Source organism: Panulirus ornatus, chromosome 2 (assembly GCF_036320965.1).
Source record: "Panulirus ornatus isolate Po-2019 chromosome 2, ASM3632096v1, whole genome shotgun sequence".
Lineage (NCBI taxonomy): Eukaryota > Metazoa > Arthropoda > Malacostraca > Decapoda > Palinuridae > Panulirus > Panulirus ornatus.
In genome coordinates this window covers 53,264,296-53,278,575 of record NC_092225.1, presented here as the reverse complement: position 1 = coordinate 53,278,575, position 14,280 = coordinate 53,264,296, and the positions used below count along the sequence as shown (strand labels likewise).

At 40.0% G+C, this 14,280-nt stretch overlaps 1 protein-coding gene across 1 annotated transcript in view; it reads right to left on the bottom strand.

Annotated features, from left to right (window-relative positions):
• Window positions 1-10,191, bottom strand: part of LOC139756450 (uncharacterized) — a 47,776-nt gene extending 37,585 nt beyond the window's left edge. The window contains exon 1 of the mRNA XM_071675910.1: window positions 9,669-10,191. Coding sequence (XP_071532011.1) covers window positions 9,669-10,095 — 427 coding nt within the window. The 5' untranslated portion in view covers window positions 10,096-10,191. The remainder of the gene's footprint in view (window positions 1-9,668) is intronic.
• Window positions 10,192-14,280: the final 4,089 nt, after the last annotated feature.

Here is a 14,280-nt window from a genome sequence, read left to right as displayed (position 1 = left end):
GTGATTTCTGTTTTGGTTTACTTGAAACTGCTATATTGAATTACATATTTTGGCTTCATTATTTTAAGTTATTACATATAGATTTATGTGCTGAAAAAGGACTGATGACTGGGAATACCTGGTTTAAAAAGCGAGATATACATAAGTATACTTATGTATTATGTGGGTGATTATTGGTGCATATGCACCTGGGCATGAGAAGAAAGATCAAGAGAGGCAAGTGTTTTGGGAGCAGCTGAATGAGTGTGTTAGTGGTTTTGATGCACGAGACCGGGTCATAGTGATGGGTGATTTGAATGCAAAGGTGAGTAATGTGGCAGTTGAGGGAATAATTGGTATACATGGGGTGTTCAGTGTTGTAAATGGAAATGGTGAAGAGCTTGTAGATTTATGTGCTGAAAAAGGACTGATGATTGGGAATACCTGGTTTAAAAAGCGAGATATACATAAGTATACTTATGTAAGTAGGAGAGATGGCCAGAGAGCATTATTGGATTACGTGTTAATTGACAGGCGTGCGAAAGAGAGACTTTTGGATGTTAATGTGCTGAGAGGTGCAACTGGAGGGATGTCTGATCATTATCTTGTGGAGGCTAAGGTGAAGATTTGTATGGGTTTTCAGAAAAAAAGAGTGAATGTTGGGGTGAAGAGGGTGGTGAGAGTAAGTGAGCTTGAGAAGGAGACCTGTGTGAGGAAGTACCAGGAGAGACTGAGTACAGAATGGAAAAAGGTGAGGACAATGGAAGTAAGGGGAGTGGGGGAGGAATGGGATGTATTTAGGGAATCAGTGATGGATTGCGCAAAAGATGCTTGTGGCATGAGAAGAGTGGGAGGTGGGTTGATTAGAAAGGGTAGTGAGTGGTGGGATGAAGAAGTAAGAGTATTAGTGAAAGAGAAGAGAGAGGCATTTGGACGATTTTTGCAGGGAAAAAATGCAATTGAGTGGGAGATGTATAAAAGAAAGAGACAGGAGGTCAAGAGAAAGGTGCAAGAGGTGGAAAAAAAGGGCAAATGAGAGTTGGGGTGAGAGAGTATCATTAAATTTTAGGGAGAATAAAAAGATGTTCTGGAAGGAGGTAAATAAAGTGCGTAAGACAAGGGAGCAAATGGGAACTTCGGTGAAGGGCGCAAGTGGGGAGGTGATAACAAGTAGTGGTGATGTGAGAAGGAGATGGAGTGAGTATTTTGAAGGTTTGTTGAATGTGTTTGATGATAGAGTGGCAAATATAGGGTGTTTTGGTCGAGGTGGTGTGCAAAGTGAGAGGGTTAGGGAAAATGATTTGGTAAACAGAGAAGAGGTAGTGAAAGCTTTGCGGAAGATGAAAGCCGGCAAGGCAGCAGGTTTGGATGGTATTGCAGTGGAATTTATTAAAAAAGGGGGTGACTGTATTGTTGACTGGTTGGCAAGGTTATTTAATGTATGTATGACTCATGGTGAGGTGCCTGAGGATTGGCGGAATGCGTGCATAGTGCCATTGTACAAAGGCAAAGGGGATAAGAGTGAGTGCTCAAATTACAGAGGTATAAGTTTGTTGAGTATTCCTGGTAAATTATATGGGAGGGTATTGATTGAGAGGGTGAAGGCATGTACAGAGCATCAGATTGGGGAAGAGCAGTGTGGTTTCAGAAGTGGTAGAGGATGTGTGGATCAGGTGTTTGCTTTGAAGAATGTATGTGAGAAATACTTAGAAAAGCAAATGGATTTGTATGTAGCATTTATGGATCTGGAGAAGGCATATGATAGAGTTGATAGAGATGCTCTGTGGAAGGTATTAAGAATATATGGTGTGGGAGGAAAGTTGTTAGAAGCAGTGAAAAGTTTTTATCGAGGATGTAAGGCATGTGTACGTGTAGGAAGAGAGGAAAGTGATTGGTTCTCAGTGAATGTAGGTTTGCGGCAGGGGTGTGTGATGTCTCCATGGTTGTTTAATTTGTTTATGGATGGAGTTGTTAGGGAGGTAAATGCAAGAGTTTTGGAAAGAGGGGGCAAGTATGAAGTCTGTTGGGGAGGAGAGAGCTTGGGAAGTGAGTCAGTTGTTGTTCGCTGATGATACAGCGCTGGTGGCTGATTCATGTGAGAAACTGCAGAAGCTGGTGACTGAGTTTGGAAAAGTGTGTGGAAGAAGAAAGTTAAGAGTAAATGTGAATAAAAGCAAGGTTATTAGGTACAGTAGGGTTGAGGGTCAAGTCAATTGGGAGGTGAGTTTGAATGGAGAAAAACTGGAGGAAGTGAAGTGTTTTAGATATCTGGGAGTGGATCTGGCAGCGGATGGAACCATGGAAGCGGAAGTGGATCATAGGGTGGGGGAGGGGGCGAAAATCCTGGGGGCCTTGAAGAATGTGTGGAAGTCGAGAACATTATCTCGGAAAGCAAAAATGGGTATGTTTGAAGGAATAGTGGTTCCAACAATGTTGTATGGTTGCGAGGCGTGGGCTATGGATAGAGTTGTGCGCAGGAGGATGGATGTGCTGGAAATGAGATGTTTGAGGACAATGTGTGGTGTGAGGTGGTTTGATCGAGCGAGTGACGTAAGGGTAAGAGAGATGTGTGGAAATAAAAAGAGCGTGGTTGAGAGAGCAGAAGAGGGTGTTTTGAAGTGGTTTGGGCACATGGAGAGGATGAGTGAGGAAAGATTGACCAAGAGGATATATGTGTCGGAGGTGGAGGGAACAAGGAGAAGAGGGAGACCAAATTGGAGGTGGAAAGATGGAGTGAAAAAGATTTTGTGTGATCGGGGCCTGAACATGCAGGAGGGTGAAAGGAGGGCAAGGAATAGAGTGAATTGGAGCGATGTGGTATACCGGGGTTGACGTGCTGTCAGTGGATTGAAGCAGGGCATGTGAAGCGTCTGGGGTAAACCATGGAAAGCTGTGTAGGTATGTATATTTGCGTGTGTGGACGTATGTATATACATGTGTATGGGGGGGGGGGGGGGGGTTGGGCCATTTCTTTCGTCTGTTTCCTTGCGCTACCTCGCAAACGCGGGAGACAGCGACAAAGTATAATAAAAAAATATATACTTATGTAAGTAGGAGAGATGGCCAGAGAGCGTTATTGGATTACGTGTTAATTGACAGGCGTGCGAAAGAGAGACTTTTGGATGTTAATGTGCTGAGAGGTGCAACTGGAGGGATGTCTGATCATTATCTTGTGGAGGCTAAGGTGAAGATTTGTATGGGTTTTCAGAAAAGAAGAGTGAATGTTGGGGTGAAGAGGGTGGTTAGAGTAAGTGAGCTTGAGAAGGAGACCTGTGTGAGGAAGTACCAGGAGAGACAGAGTACAGAATGGAAAAAGGTGAGAACAATGGAAGCAAGGGGAGTGGGGGAGGAATGGGATGTATTTAGAGAATCAGTGATGGATTGCGCAAAAGATGCTTGTGGCATGAGAAGAGTGGGAGGTGGGTTGATTAGAAAGGGTAGTGAGTGGTGGGATGAAGTAGTAAGAGTATTAGTGAAAGAGAAGAAAGAGGCATTTGGACGATTTTTGCAGGGAAAAAATGCAATTGAGTGGGAGATGTATAAAAGAAAGAGACAGGAGGTCAAGAGAAAGGTGCAAGAGGTGAAAAAAAGGGCAAATGAGAGTTGGGGTGTGAGAGTATCATTAAATTTTAGGGAGAATAAAAAGATGTTCTGGAAGGAGGTAAATAAAGTGCGTAAGACAAGGGAGCAAATGGGAACTTCAGTGAAGGGCGCAAATGGGGAGGTGATAACAAGTAGTGGTGATGTGAGAAGGAGATGGAGTGAGTATTTTGAAGGTTTGTTGAATGTATTTGATGATAGAGTGGCAGATATAGGGTGTTTTGGTCGAGGTGGTGTGCAAAGTGAGAGGGTTAGGGAAAATGATTTGGTAAACAGAGAAGAGGTTGTGAAAGCTTTGCGGAAGATGAAAGCCGGCAAGGCAGCAGGTTTGGATGGTATTGCAGTGGAATTTATTAAAAAAGGGGGTGACTGTATTGTTGACTGGTTGGTAAGGTTATTTAATGTATGTATGACTCATGGTGAGGTGCCTGAGGATTGGCGGAATGCGTGCATAGTGCCATTGTACAAAGGCAAAGGGGATAAGAGTGAGTGCTCAAATTACAGAGGTATAAGTTTGTTGAGTATTCCTGGTAAATTATATGGGAGGGTATTGATTGAGAGGGTGAAGGCATGTACAGAGCATCAGATTGGGGAAGAGCAGTGTGGTTTCAGAAGTGGTAGAGGATGTGTGGATCAGGTGTTTGCTTTGAAGAATGTATGTGAGAAATACTTAGAAAAGCAAATGGATTTGTATGTAGCATTTATGGATCTGGAGAAGGCATATGATAGAGTTGATAGAGATGCTCTGTGGAAGGTATTAAGAATATATGGTGTGGGAGGAAAGTTGTTAGAAGCAGTGAAAAGTTTTTATCGAGGATGTAAGGCATGTGTACGTGTAGGAAGAGAGGAAAGTGATTGGTTCTCAGTGAATGTAGGTTTGCGGCAGGGGTGTGTGATGTCTCCATGGTTGTTTAATTTGTTTATGGATGGGGTTGTTAGGGAGGTAAATGCAAGAGTTTTGGAAAGAGGGGCAAGTATGAAGTCTGTTGGGGATGAGAGAGCTTGGGAAGTGAGTCAGTTGTTGTTCGCTGATGATACAGCGCTGGTGGCTGATTCATATGAGAAACTGCAGAAGCTGGTGACTGAGTTTGGTAAAGTGTGTGGAAGAAGAAAGTTAAGAGTAAATGTGAATAAAGAGCAAGGTTATTAGGTACAGTAGGGTTGAGGGTCAAGTCAATTGGGAGGTGAGTTTGAATGGAGAAAAACTGGAGGAAGTGAAGTGTTTTAGATATCTGGGAGTGGATCTGGCAGCGGACGGAACCATGGAAGCGGAAGTGGATCATAGGGTGGGGGAGGGGGCGAAAATTCTGGGAGCCTTGAAGAATGTGTGGAAGTCGAGAACATTATCTCGGAAAGCAAAAATGGGTATCTTTGAAGGAATAGTGGTTCCAACAATGTTGTATGGTTGCGAGGCGTGGGCTATGGATAGAGTTGAGCGCAGGAGGATGGATGTGCTGGAAATGAGATGTTTGAGGACAATGTGTGGTGTGAGGTGGTTTGATCGAGTGAGTAACGTAAGGGTAAGAGAGATGTGTGGAAATAAAAAGAGCGTGGTTGAGAGAGCAGAAGAGGGTGTTTTGAAGTGGTTTGGGCACATGGAGAGGATGAGTGAGGAAAGATTGACCAAGAGGATATATGTGTCGGAGGTGGAGGGAGCAAGGAGAAGAGGGAGACCAAATTGAAGGTGGAAAGATGGAGTGAAAAAGATTTTGTGTGATCGGGGCCTGAACATGCAGGAGGATGAAAGGAGGGCAAGGAATAGAGTGAATTGGAGCGATGTGGTATACCGGGGTTGACGTGCTGTCAGTGGATTGAATCAAGGCATGTGAAGCGTCTGGGGTAAACCATGGAAAGCTGTGTAGGTATGTATATTTGCGTGTGTGGACGTATGTATATACATGTGTATGGGGGGGGGGGTTGGGCCATTTCTTTTGTCTGTTTCCTTGCGCTGCCTCGCAAACGCGGGAGACAGCGACAAAGTATATAAAAAAAAAAAAAAAAAATTTTATCTAATATTTCTTTAGTACTTTTATATCAACCATTATCATTAAATATATTATCTAAAATTTCTTTAGTACTTTTATATCAACTATTATCATTAAATGATTCATATCTGACTTTGAGCCTTCTATTCTATTTGCATTTAATTTGTAAATGCTACATATAATACTCAAGAAATTGAAGCCTTTGCAGGTATAACTTACTGGAGCATGTCCTTAAAGTTACAATGGATCAACATATTATGAACAATCCTAAATCTACAAAGAACTGTCTCAAGAGATCTATTCCTGTTGAAAGTCCACATTTCAGAGCCTTTCTTTAACTTCTGCACTTTGTTCTTTTAGATTTCCAAGGCCCATCCACTTGCCATTTACAGGTAACAGATTTATTCATTCTGCACATTAAAATCATTGTATTCCAATGGTTAGGAAATTGGCTAAATGGCCATAAAAAGAATAGCGATTAATACTCAAGCTTCTGTAAGATTAGGTGTAAGTGGTGTGTCACTGGGCCAGTCTTGGGACTAGTTTTCATATATATATATTAATGATATGGAAAATTGGCTGCATTGTAATATATCAAAACTTGCAAATGATTTTAAGTTGGAATATACATCTACAATAGAAACTGAACAGCTGCAGCTTCAAATTGACATAGACAGACTGATGGAGTGAGCTTACAGGTGGCAGATGAGTTCTAATACAGATAAGTGCAAAGTTTTACATATTGGTAGTAAATATGAAAATGCAAGCTAAAGCATGAATTCTGCTGAGCTACACAATGTAAATGATGGAAATGAATAATGTGTAATAATCTCTGATGACCTATAATTAAGAAAGCAGTGCACAAGAGCAGTAAAACAGGGCAACCAAAATTCTTGGATTCATTGGTAGGGCTTTCGCATTTACGTCAAGGGAAATTATCCTCACTCTTTACAACACACTGGTACATCCCCATCTTCAATATTGTTTACTTTTAGTCACCTTTTTGAGGAAAGACAGACAAAATGGAAAGAACATAGAGGCAAACTACCAAGAGCATATACCAGCTTCAAACACAAATCCTGTTAGAGCTTACCAAACAAATTCAAACGGGTAAAAGGTGATCTAATGCAGGTATCCAAAATCATTAAAGGCTTTGATAATCTCAGTCTAATGAACTATCTTTTTTTTTCAACTGGAGGCTTCTGTCATGAACAGAAGTTCACATCAAGGCCAGGCCCTAACTGAAATGTAGAGAGGATCATGAATGGCAAAGTATTTACGAATTTGGAAGAGGAGAAAAACTTGTCTTTTAAAATACATCAGGTCATAGTTATTGAGAAAGACATGAGAAGGTAAAGAGTTCCAGAACTTTCTAGTTTAGGGAAAGAAGCAGTTATCAAAACAGCCCACCCTTGAGTTGCCAGACGGCCACATATTAATCATGTGACACAGCAGCTTGCTGAGCATTGCATGGTCCAGCTAGTGGTGGGGGTGCACAGGCAGCCAACCAGCTCTTGGGAGCGAAAAACCAAAGTAATACCAATTGAATGGGGAGAGTGTACCAACATTGCAACACAAAGCTAGGGGATCAAGTTTTGAAGTTTGCATGGGATAGTTTACATTAGACCCCTTTCAAATATATCAGGTAAGGATGCAGAGATTGAACCACCCTAGATGTGACGGCAGTACTCCACACAAGGGCAAATCAATCTTTTGTATAAACGGTGCAACTTTTCAGAAGCAAAAAAATTTTGACATCTAAACAGGATGGAGAAATTTGATTTCAATTGAGTTAATGATTACAAACTTTTGGACAAACATTTTACCTCGAATGGGGTGAAGAACTTTTTCTTCAACAGGATCATACGGAATGAATCATCAGTTACAGTAATTGAAAGTAGTGCCATAGATATGTTTAAGCACAGACTTCATAAATATCTTGCTTAAAATTAACCATTGACATTATCTGTACCTTATTAGCTACAAGAAAAGTTCACATTTCTAAAAAAAATCTGCTTTCTAATCCTACTACGCTAATCCATAACTTTCTGTTCTCTTCCACTATCACACCCTAATCAAAGCCTGTCTGTTGCTATCAGAATTCATAATATCTATGCAGACAGCCAGAAATTTTTGAGCACCAGCTGTCTTTTGACACCAACATCTCCAGGACACCAGCAGAATTTTACACTCAAATGCTTTAAGTGAATTCTAGACCCAACATTGGACTCTGTGAACAGTGGGATGCATTGGAGCATTGTGATATAGCTTGGAGTGCACCCTCGTATTCAAAAACTAGATTTCTTTTACATAAGATTTTACTTTCAGCTTTTTTTACTTTTGCTGTCTGTTTTGTCATAATCAAAATGATCTTTTCCCTATTTTCCTTAATGATTCATACATTTGGTCTATCTTATATTCATGTGAACAGTCAGTATATTTGTATAAGACATCACTTGATGACCTTGTTGATGAGGAATGTTCATCTTCAAGAGACCATGATAATTCAGAAGTATATACATGCCTCAAATCACGTATTATAAAAGGATATAATGAATAAGAGTAAAGAAAATTCAAATTTAAAATGTTTTAAGATACTGCATTTCTTAAATAGCTTACACAGTTTTGTTAAAAAAAACATAAAGTAACCTAAAATTATGCACTAACATGAGAGATATGACTACAATATTATTTTCTTTACAGTATCATTTTCATGAAAATAATACCAAAAATCTACAACCATCAGTCTGTAAGCATTACAAGATGGGTCAAACAAGTTATGCAAATCATGTAATAATAGCTGGGAAGGTCCAACATGCCTATTATACCGTAATTACAATCATATATATATTTTCAACATTTAATTTCCAAATATATGGCAGAGTGCCTCATGAATCTTACTAGAATCACATATATATATATACAATAATTATGCCACAACTCCCTAACAATTTCAATTGTGGATAATAGCGTCAAACTTATAATAGATAAGGTATACTGGACTGGGCAAGTGAATTAATTACAAGAGTACATGTGCAACTGGTTCTCCTAAAATCATGTTATCTAGTACATATAAAGATCACGGCAATCAATTCATACATTTTAATGTTATGCATTAAAGTATACATTTCATAATGACTAATTTGCAAATTACCTGTGAATAATCGGTAAATTGCTACTCTGCTGGGATGGATTAAATTTATACAAATACATACTACTGAAAAAGAAGACTAACTCAATTCAATTAATAAAATCCAAACTATATATAGGAAGCATGACTAAAGCTGCTACGGATATGAAAATCAAGAAAAACTACATTTGCATTATGAATAAACCTAAGGGCAATGGAGGTAAGAGTTCATAGGTCTACAAGTGGTGCACAATGTATCGATCAGTTTATTTTCTCCGTCCATAATTCACTCTTATGGTTCTAGAGTAACAGAATCAATGAAATTGGATATTATTTATGATATATAAACACTCCTCGGCGGCATAAGTTTCCTTCATTGGTTATTCCTGTCGTCCTAATGGGGTGCCCCACCGGAGATGTGGCACAGGTGCATTTCCACGAGGCCGAAGGTCGGTCCGTCGGAAAGAAATGTTTGCCTACTCTTACATTCAACAGTGTCCTAAATACTTTCTGGGACACGTGGCATCCCAAAACCAACACATATCCTACACGTAGGGTAGTGTATGGGGATGTATTGACTTTCCGGGGGATTTCTACATCAATTTGGAGTGGAAACAGTGCAAAATACAGGGAGCATATCCACGCGTCCACATGAAAATGGCGACCGTCCGCCATTGTTGCTTTTCCGCCATATTTCGGTGCCATATTTAACATGGCTGCGCCCAGTCCTTCATGGCGGACACAAAACAAAAACAAACATTGAAACTCCCATCATAACACATCGAAATCAGGTGAAATGAACAATAACAGGCCACCATGTGGCCAACAGGGCAAGCTTATCGATCTTTTGGCAGGAAGACAAAGACTTCTACGCCGTATTCCCGTTATACAGAGAATCCTGGAGGACAGAGGAATTAGGTCCGTCCAACTCCACGATAAATCGTGCAACTTTCACTGTTATTACGAATCCTTACCTTCATCGACACCAGAAGACCACATCGTAACGGAGAATTCCCCCTCTAAAGTCTTGATCTGGACTTGTTTTTGTTCCCATTTCTGACCCACACCACCGATCGAGTTGAACTCGTCCATATCTCTTCTACGTTTCTGTCCCTTTTTCTGGTGTTTTTTAGACGGGCCCGGGGAGGATTCTACACACACATCATTGTCCACTGGTACTGGGATTTCGTAAGGGATTTCCTGTTCCCCAACAACTTCCTCCTGAGTTTGGAAAATAATCTCTTCCCGTCCTGGTTCGGGCAACTGTTGGAGAGCGATAATCGGCTCTCCATCATATGTTTCAATCGTCTCGACAGGCATGTCCACTGGTATTGCTTCTATTTCAACTTCCTGTATTTCTGGTTGGACCTCTACCTCCGTTACAAAGTCGGAGGAAGCCATTTTCCAATGGGCACCAACGGTATTTACCTCACTCACCCCCAACACCACTACCACTCTCGCCAGTTGTCCATTCTTACTCCAACACAACAACAGTTGCCCCACGTCACAACATTCCTCCTTATTTTTATATTTGAGGGATAAATACATAATATTACCCTGAACTATTCAATTGATACGCCATATAGTACTTAATTTTCGATTATTCTTTATTTCGTCAGTAATTTGAAATGCCATGGTTTATGTAATTATTACGAACATGAACACTAGTCGAGAACTCTTCACTCACATCACAGAATCTAGCTTGGGCGCATGACGTCACAAGCGGCAAGTTTGACTGACGTATTTCAAGAACTGATGTCGCACATATGCTGATAGAAATTTTGATATATATATATATATATATATATATATATATATATATATATATTAACTTTGGATTATAAAGAACGCTAAGATATTTTACCATTAATGTTGCAAGATATCTAAAGGAAAACTGCATTTATTTTCATTTTAATGCAATTCCATTTATGAATATTTTTTTTCAGTTATGGTGAACAACAAAATCTGAGCCCAGTAGCTGACCAGCAACTAGATTAATATTCATGGTTAATCAACGATTTTATCTGGTAATGTACAGGTAAGCTTACTGTAAATCATAGTTAACCTGCATTAATTGCATGTTAATTCAAAAATTGGTGCTGGGTCAGTTCTCAGGTTAGTATTTGAGAAAGAATTATCAGAATTTATCAGAATCTTATCAGATGGATGGATGAATACTCACTGACTGTAACATTCTAATTCTATGAAGGCTTCCCATCGTGTGGAATATCTGTCAAACGACCCAGTCGGTAAACAGACAGCTGTCAGTCGAATAAATCTGCAAAATAACGAAGCCAAAAAAAAAAACAGTGAAAGTTTACTGAAGAATGTGTTGCTTGTAATTAATATTCATACGAAAAGTAGTAATTTTAGCATTTATATGACTGTCTGATTCATTCATTCATTCATTCATATGGTCATTTTCTTTTCCTTAACATCCTACCTATGTATTAGCTCCCTACCCTTTAATCTCTAGTTTATCTTGGTATTATTTTTTATGACGTTTGACATAGACAGTTATAGGGAAGAGGAAACGAGCAGTAATTTCAATCGTAGAAGTAGCGGGGGCAATATAAGCATCCTCACTTTTGATGGCAGTAGCATCAATAACAGTAGAAGTAGTGATGACTGTATAATGATTATAGTGATAATTGTGATTATAACAGCAATGATAGTGATGCTAACAAGAAACGTAGACATTGAAAACAGATGGGTAGTGGGAAGTATTCTCAGAGGCCAGTTAGGCGAGCTTAGACCGGGTTGATTTGCAAGTATTTTAAGAGAGGACTGACGTAAGTAGATGATATATCTTTTTTTATGTTGAAGGCTCCAGTCCCTGACAAAAGTCCACATCAAGGCCGGGCCCTTCATTGAAGTATAGAGATAATTATGAAACGGAAAAAGAAAAGTGAAAGTATTTATTATTATTTTTTTTTTTTGAGAAAGTAGAAAAACCTGTCTTGAAATGTGCCTGGTCATCCTTGGGGAAAACATGAGAAGGTAGAGAGTTTTAAAACTTCGACGTATAGGGAAAGAAGCAGATGTCAAAACGGTTCACTCTTGAGTTGATGGTCACACAGTAATCATGTAACTACTAAAAAAAAAAAAAAAAAAAAGAAAACTAAGTCTGTTCCAGGGAGCGAGGATAATAGGAAATTAAACCACTGCAGCTTATACAAACGGTTACAGGGGCTGGTATTTGTTATATTCATGTAGGTCCATAGCAACTTTTATAGCTGCCACGACACCCTTTTATGGGGCTCCTGCACGCGGAAGCAGGGTAAGGATGGCGCCTTTGGGGTAGAAGGAACCTTGATGACACTATTCTCGCTCATCCGCCGACAATGGAAGAACCTTGTAGATAATGACTGGTGTCCCTTGATGTGTTATCACTTGCAGGCGGAGTCCGGAAAATTCTCTCTCTCTCTCTCTCTCTCTCTCTCTCTCTCTCTCTCTCTCTCTCTCTCTCTCTCTCTCTCTCTCTCTCTCAGGACCAAACCAACTACTCCAGTAAAATCTACAGCCTTATCGAAAGTGACAAGACATATGGATCACACATTCTTTAATTCTCTGGCAGTGACCCAGGATGTGGAAATTGGATTTGACCTGACCCTAATGTACCACCACAGGCGTTACAGGTAGTGACCCAAACTCAATCAGTAATTACGTGCCGTGTTGAGGAGCGTTAACTGGGAGAGGCCACTTTCATTATATCCCAGGTCAGGCCAGGTCAGGTCAGTGTTCGTGAGGATGAAGTCATCATTACGACTAGGCTGCTCGAACAATAGTATTCATAGTGTGGTCAAGATTCCACACACCCTTTCCCAGATCCTATCTAAGTATTTAATATCCTAGGCTTCCTGACAATAATATTCATACAGGGGTTTAGATTCCACACACACCCTTTCCCAGATCCTGGCATGGTCTTAATATCCTAGGCTTCCTGACAATAATATTCATACAGAAGTTTAGACTCTCTACATTTTCCCCCCAGATCCTGGCTACACCCTTAATATCCTAGGCTTCCAGACGGTAATTTTCATACGGGGGTTTAGACTGCTTACACCCTTTCCCAGATCCTAGCCACACTTTTGATATCCTAAGCTTCCAGACAATAATATTCATACAAGGGTTTAGATTCCACCCACACTTCCCCAGATTCTGGCTGCGGTGTTGATATAGCACTTGCCAGTAAGGTATGCACGATCCTTTTCCCAGACTCCATCGCTGACACCCGACCCTCTCCAACCATCACCTGAACCTTATCCAATACGTTTCTGCAACATTTTGCGACTGTCACCTCTTACCATTGTAATCCCCACCCCCATGTAACTAGCCCACTCTATCTCGTACAGAACGTTTCCAGATAGCACCAGCAATTATTAGATTATAAATCAATGTCCACCCCAGTACTTGTGGGCAGAGTCGGTTTAATAACCTATTTTTATCTTAATAACTCCAGTACTCTAGTTCTATCTATTTTAATTATATTTCAAGTCTTTGGTTGCAGTTGATAAACCATATCATTATTATTATCATTATCATTATTATTATCATTTTTTTTTTTTATTATTTTGCTTTGTCGCTGTCTCCCGCGTTTGCGAGGTAGCGCAAGGAAACAGACGAAAGAAATGGCACAACCCACCCCCATACATAATGTACACACACACACGCCCACACACGCAAATATACATACCTATGCATCTCAATGTACACATATATATACACACACAGACACATACATATATACCCATGTACACAATTCACAGTGTCTGCCCCTATTCATTCCCATCGCCACCTCGCCACACATTATTATTATTATTATTATTATTATTATTAGTAGTAGTAGTAGTAGTAGTAGTAGTAGTGAGAGTAATAGTAATAGTAGTCATACAAACAGCAGTAGAAGTAATAACAGTCGTAGTTGTAGTAGTAGCATAGAAGTAACAGTAGTAGTATTTACCCTAAGGGACAGAGAAGAAAGAATGATACCTTAATATTTCTTCCGTAGTTGATGATTACAGGTGAGGGAGATGGGCAATCCTTTCTTGTATTATCACTTTTCATACGTCTTAACAAGGAGGAACAAGCGAGGAATTTTCCTTTCAGGCTCAGTAATCTATTCCTGACGCTACCTTACTTGGGTGAAAAGGGGAACAAAGGCTATTATTATTATTATTATTATTATTATTATTATTATTATTATTATTTAGTAATAAGATATTGAAAAACGTTATTTTTCACACATTCATGAAATTCTATAAGGCCAGGAATATGGCGGTACTTCGGAACAAGGGAAGCTATACTAGGTGAAAATAGCAATTCTTTTTACATCATCTTCGTGGATGAAGACGTTTGCGAAACAAATTTGTTGATATTCACGGTCAGGAATTGTTGATCTCGACGGGAGGAGTCATCTCAGGTGTAGCAAAGTTACAAATGCTTTTATAAAAAAAAAAAAAAATCGCCAGCAACCTTCCCACAACTAAAGCAATAACTTTAACGACCGTTGACCCTACTGCCACCCAACACACGGGAGCTTGTCCAACCCGACCACCAGTCCTGGCTGGGGGTGGACGAGGCAGT